This window comes from Euphorbia lathyris, chromosome 8 (genome assembly GCF_963576675.1).
Source record: "Euphorbia lathyris chromosome 8, ddEupLath1.1, whole genome shotgun sequence".
Taxonomy (NCBI): domain Eukaryota; kingdom Viridiplantae; phylum Streptophyta; class Magnoliopsida; order Malpighiales; family Euphorbiaceae; genus Euphorbia; species Euphorbia lathyris.
The window spans coordinates 11,201,692-11,207,653 of NC_088917.1; the positions used below are offsets into that span (position 1 = coordinate 11,201,692).

The 5,962-nt window shown below is 36.9% G+C and overlaps 1 protein-coding gene across 1 annotated transcript; it reads right to left on the reverse strand.

Moving 5' to 3' along the window:
* Positions 1–648: 648 nt before the first annotated feature.
* LOC136203022 (stromal cell-derived factor 2-like protein) lies at positions 649–5,325 on the reverse strand. The gene is made up of 6 exons (XM_065994054.1): positions 4,921–5,325; positions 4,507–4,647; positions 3,489–3,629; positions 2,347–2,396; positions 2,128–2,257; positions 649–1,123 (listed from the first exon to the last, which is right to left on the reverse strand). Exons 1-6 carry the CDS (start codon positions 5,026–5,028, stop codon positions 1,040–1,042), a joined length of 654 nt encoding a protein of 217 aa, XP_065850126.1. The 5' UTR covers positions 5,029–5,325; the 3' UTR covers positions 649–1,039.
* Between the last annotated feature and the right edge of the window lie 637 nt (positions 5,326–5,962).

Sequence of the window (5,962 nt, forward strand, 5' to 3'; positions counted from 1 at the left end):
ATCTCTCAATTTGTTGTGGGAAATTTGATAGAAAAATTTTTGCAGCAAAAGAAATCACAAAGAGAGAAATAACAGATACTAGAGAGAGAATAAGGAGGTCAAGAGAAGGGAGATGATGAAGGGGCCACGTTTTATTTTGTTCAGAATGAGATTTTTTTTAATTTAAAAAGAAATACAGATGCCAATAGGTGAATGGGGGTCTTTATTTGAATTGGAACTCCGGGACCCTAATATAAAATCCCCCGGAATGAGTGGCCTTAGGTGGACTACTATGTACTCTGCGTAAAAAATCAACTCCAAAGTTGAACCTGACCCAAGAAATATTAATAGGCATTTTTTTAAACTCGATAACTTATTTTTAACTTGCCCATACAACAAATGTGATCAAAATCCAAACAATATAGAACTCATTCGATGCTATGTCTTTATAGTCTTTGACATGTTATCGATAAAAAAAAATAACATGAACTGAAAAAAGAGTTTCATTAATAATATATGAAATTCACCCAATTTACCAAAAATTAGTGTTAAAAAATGAAAGTTGCTTTTATCTGACAACTATATTGCGATAATACCATTTACAGAAACAGTTTAACCGATTATTTTTTTTTCTAGCATTTATATCATATATAATTATATAAACATATATATAAAATAACATGAAACTCAAAATTGTCACCTTAACGATAAAGACATTTTTACCTAATCCATCCCTAAAAAAACAAACTGAGAAGCAATACAGATGTTGATGGAATTCTTCAAAGTCTTTCCGCGGAGCTCATACATTGATTTTATAAGAAACATATCACAACACCTATTATTTTCTTCTTCAGATAAAACAGTGATAAGCATATTGTGCAATTAGAACAAACAATTAGTTGAATTACATTCTAGTATATATGTGGCCAAACGTATTTCCGGCGTTTAACAGCAACATCTAACAACTAGCAGCTACCACGATAACAGGCACCAGCCACCCCCAAAAATTCAAAACCCACGCACCTGTTTTTACCAAGTAGTGAAGCTTGAAAGCCATCTTCTACTTGCTTTCGGTGACAGGAAGGTACACCCCTTCCGCTGCAAGCCAAATGTTATCAGGACGCTTCTCACGCATAGCGCAGACCTGTATAAGCTCCGAAATCAGAAAACAGAAAAACAGTGGCATGGAGTTTATAATCGTTGCTGCATAGGGTTGACAAAATGGGTTGGCAAGTCGTATATGTATTGTGTACTTTGTTGACCCGTAAAGGATCAACCTTGGCACGACTCACTTAATAAATGGGTTGACAAACATGACATGAAATTTAAACGGACCGTCACAGTTAATTAAATGAATTGCATATAATATGAATAAAAAATAACATGACCCGCTTGACACGATTAACATGTTATAACACTTGTAGTCAACTAAATAGGTCATAAAAACCCACCAACCGGTTTAACCTATAACCAAAATTACTAATAAATTAGAATTAGTAGAGAACAGAGAAGAGTATATATATAGACATTAGAGTAAAATGACTTATAAATCCATAATAATAATGTTATTTTAAATATATTTAAGATTAGATGGATCGTGTTGATACAACCCACCAACTTGTAAGTCAAAAATTGTACGGGTCATAACGTGTTGACGAGTCAACCCACGACATAACCCATTTATTTTGTGGGTTAAATGTGTCAACCTGTTTACAACTGAACCATTAAGCCTTAACCTTAATTCATTTAATTCACGGGTTACATGAATCGTGTTGTCGTGTCATGATCCATTTTGAAAGTTCTACTGCTCCCAGACAGCAAGAGAACCATCAAGGTCAAATGCACTTTCACATAGAGCTGGCCGAGGCCAAGTTCACTACTCTAGGGTTTTGATGGAAATGCAAACCAAAATTACTAGCTACTTTCGGCTATAAGAAGTGATATTCTACTATTACCTCGGTCTATTCGACCTTACCAATGAAAATATGATAATTAAACGACTTTTTTCTTTACACCAATCATTTTCCAATGAAGTGGTATGCATCTCCTTTTTCATTGATCGGGTCTATTATCACACCCAGTCCACTGTAGAACTTCACTTAAAAGAAAAGATTTAGTAAACAACAGAAGAGCAGTAGTGTTCCTCACCTCTTGCTGTCCCCCAGCTATTCTCTGATACTTCTTATCATGGCTATGGAGGTATCCCCCGGTGTCAACATGCTGTAGCCGAATCTTTTGATCTTGCTTCCAAGTTTTTCCACTCCCTTCAATTGTAAGCCTGAAACAGAATCCACTATGAATTGCAAAACGAAGAGAAGAAGAAGGTGCATGCGTTGGAGAATATAAAGGATTATTATCTAAACTTACTTCCAGTGATCTCCAGTGTCAGATTCAGATTCTCCTCCAAAGCAGCTAACCTACATCCACAGAAAAGATGTAGCTCGAGATATTAGTGCAATAAAAAATTTCAAGAGCTCAAAAGGTTAGGTTCATGACTGTTCGAGAGTAAGATTTTCATCGCACAGAATAACAATTAGCAACTCTGTCAACGAAATAGCAAGATTATTCACAACTTACATATGCCACTTACTTCAGCGGACTTCTCAATGCAAAATGGTAGCAAATCAAGTCAATAAAATTCTTAGACTCAAAAGGTTATTGCACAAAAACAAATGCAAAATCTGGAATTAAGGGTCAAAATGACACCCTAAGGTTGACAGGCATAATCAATTTAGTCCAAATTGAATTTTTGGTATCAACTCAACTCTAAATATGGCAATATTTGACAGATTAGCCCAAGTACAATCAGCCCCTCTCCGTGTTACTCACGCCCTTAACTGTGAGAAACAAAAGGCTGAGATTGACATTTACATATCTGATATTAGCCCAAGTGGGTATATATATTTGACACTAGAAATCAGATCTTATCTACCAAAATGCTAAATTCTTGTAGAAAATCCTCAAAAGATGGCTATGCATTTTGTTTCTAATACCACAAGATTTTAAGAATTCAGGGTGTGATGGATAAAAACTGATATCTAATTACAAATATATATATATATATACCCACTTTCTTAGGATGCAGAGGCTTGGCATTTTATTTCTCACAATCAAAAGTGTGACTAACACAGAAAGAGGTCGGTTGTACTTGGGCTAATTTGTCAAATATTACCAAGTTTAGGGTTGAATTGATACCTAAAATTTGATTGCGGCTAAATTAATCCCGCCTGTCAACTTTAGGAGCCATGTTAGCCCTTGAAACTTAACAAATCTCAACATCATTGGAATCCCTTCTTAATATAAATGTTAGCAATTATTATATTTATTCTAATGGTTCCTATACTAATATGTGTCATTGAAAGCAATCACATCACATGTTCTCTATTTAGCTCAATTAGGTCTTTAGACATTATAATTCAATTGATGTTCTTCATCACCACCTTACAAACCAAATAACTATTTTGCAAACTGTGACAAAACATGATTGTAGAAGTAGAACAAGCACTGACCTCAAGGTTGCTTGATATAGGAGATGCATGCAAATGACTGTGCAACCATTTTCTAGTCCTCATGTGTTGCAGGCGTATAAGTGTCCCACTCTCAATAGTATCTCCTTGTTTCGCATTTGAGTCTAGCATAGGCCTAACGATCTACGAAAAAATTCCACACAAAATACGTAACTGTTAATAAAAAGATCTACTGATCAAAGGCTTCATCACAGTAGATACAAGCTATATTACATGGTAATGAAAATGATACCAAAACTGAAACAGAAGCGTGTAATAATAATAATAATAATAATAATAATAATAAAGTAAAGGTATGACAGAAACAAAATACAAATACAGAAAAGAAGGTTGAAACTACCAAACAGCAGTCTATTAGGTTGAAGAACTTGAAGAACTATTACACTGCTAATCAAATGAAAAAGACAAAAATAGAATGGATTGAGCCTAAACTCAACCCCCACAGGAAGATATTCTTCCCTCCCTACTCAAAGAACAGAGCGTAACTCAAATGAGCCAAACAACATGATTTTGCATACCCTTTCGTTCTCTCCCCACTGCTATATATATATATACTAACTACAACTTTGTCTCTTCACTAACCAGGACCCTAGACAAGGTGTCCCCCAATTCCCGTATTACCCTTATGCCTAATAGCATATTCTCTATCAAGGTATATCTACAATTTTTTTAAAATTATAAGGATGTATGTTCAAAAAAATTCATATATACATAAAAGAAAATGACATACAAGTCATTTTTTTCTCCATACAAGTCAATGAAATCACATAATAATAATAGAAGGAAAAAATATTTTTTCATTTTGAAAGTTTATAGAACATGATCAAGAATATATTAAGGATTTATTGAACCTATGATTAACATTAATCTACTTCTGAAGACGCATTACATCCTAGAAATGGAGTTTCTAAATTCTAAAAAAATGTGACCTGAACATTTTGTACAAGTTTCCAAAATTGTTCTAGAAATGTCAAACGCTTTAAAATCGAAGTATCCATACCCAGTAGCTATTGGCATCATCGACATTAGGAAATCCAGTAACAGATTGCTGCCCACTGCCAGAGCCATATGGTACATCGTGAGAATGGAGCCGAAATTTGGTTCTTTCGTGCATCAGCTTGAGAACAGATCCATAAGTAATCTGAAATAACAACAAACACCACAACTCAGAACTAGACATTCAAGAGGTCTTAAATATTCCGTTCAAATTCATTTTGTGACAGCAAAATAAAACTCTGCCAATAGTATCGTAATTCACACACATTCACTCGGCTTTTCTGAAGTCCACAAAAACAATAAGACCACTGAATTTCCCCACAAAAATCAACTAAACAGACTAAATCCAAAAATATCGATCCAGCAATTGAAATTGAACAATATCAAAGGAAAAAAAAAGTGAAAATGAGAAAGAAACCTCAGCGCCTTCAGATGAGGGAGCAGCAGAAGCAGAGGAAAAGGAGCCTTGATCAAGATCGAGGTTGAGGAAGAGAAAAATGGAGAGAGCAAAGAAGGCGAGGGCCATAGCGAATAGCAATCCAATGAACCAGTTCTTCTGCCAGAAAGGAATGGGCTCTCTATACACAATTCTCGTCGGAGCTGCTCTTGATGGCGACGGAGATTGCGATTGAGAAGAAGAAGAGGGTTTCCTTCGAGAAGGACCTTGTGGGCCTGAGGAAGCCACGATTAGAGGAATTTAATCAGAAATGCCCCAATATGGGAAGGAATTCGATCAACTTCGTAGGGCTTTCCAGTTCTTGATCGGTCGATTTTGTTTGGAGAGCTCAATTTTGGAACTGAAACTGAGATCGCGAAGAACTTGTGTTTTTCTTTTTCAGGGAGAAGCTTCAGATACGTTGAGTGACATGGTTTTGGCCAATGGAGAGATTACACGTGGCATCTGGGTGACGTGGAGATTTTCTATTAGACATCATGACTCCTTCTTGACTTGTGGAAAGTGAAGCCAAAATACAGGGGAAATTATAGGGTGTTGTTAAACCCAGCCCCATTTTTCCACCCCTAGCCCCGTGAAAGGACGAAAATGCCCTTTCATAGGTTTTGGGAGGAAAAAATCTATTTTTTTTGCGGAATCAACACGCGGACGTGTGGCCATCACGCCTCACCACGCGGTCGGACGTGATAGCCCCACGCCTCACCGCGTGGTCGACCGTGACAGTCACACGCCCTACCTTACCGTCGGGCGTGTGACTGTCACGACCGACCACGCGGTGAGGCGTGGGGCTATCACGTCCGACCGCGTGGTGAGGCGTGATGGCCACACGCCCGCGTGTCGATTCCGCAAAAAAAAATAGCTTTTCCCCTCCCAAAACCCGTAAATAGTCCGTTAAACCCGTAAATAGTCCGTTAAACCCGTAAATATGCGGTTAAACCCGTAAATAGTTCGTTAAACCCGTAAATATGCGGTTAAACCCGTAACTACAGAATTGTACTTAAAACCA

What these genes read in the sequence shown, in the direction of transcription:
- LOC136203022 (XM_065994054.1), bottom strand. Translation starts at nt 5,028, where the DNA reads ATGGCCCTCGCCTTCTTTGCTCTCTCCATTTTTCTCTTCCTCAACCTC. An exon ending in ATGATGCCAATAGCTACTGG is followed by an intron (nt 3,630 to 4,506) that starts GTATGGATACTT and finishes ATTTTTTCGTAG; the next exon opens with ATCGTTAGGCCTATGCTAGA. An exon ending in GACACTGGAGATCACTGGAA is followed by an intron (nt 2,258 to 2,346) that starts GTAAGTTTAGAT and finishes ATTCTGTTTCAG; the next exon opens with GCTTACAATTGAAGGGAGTG.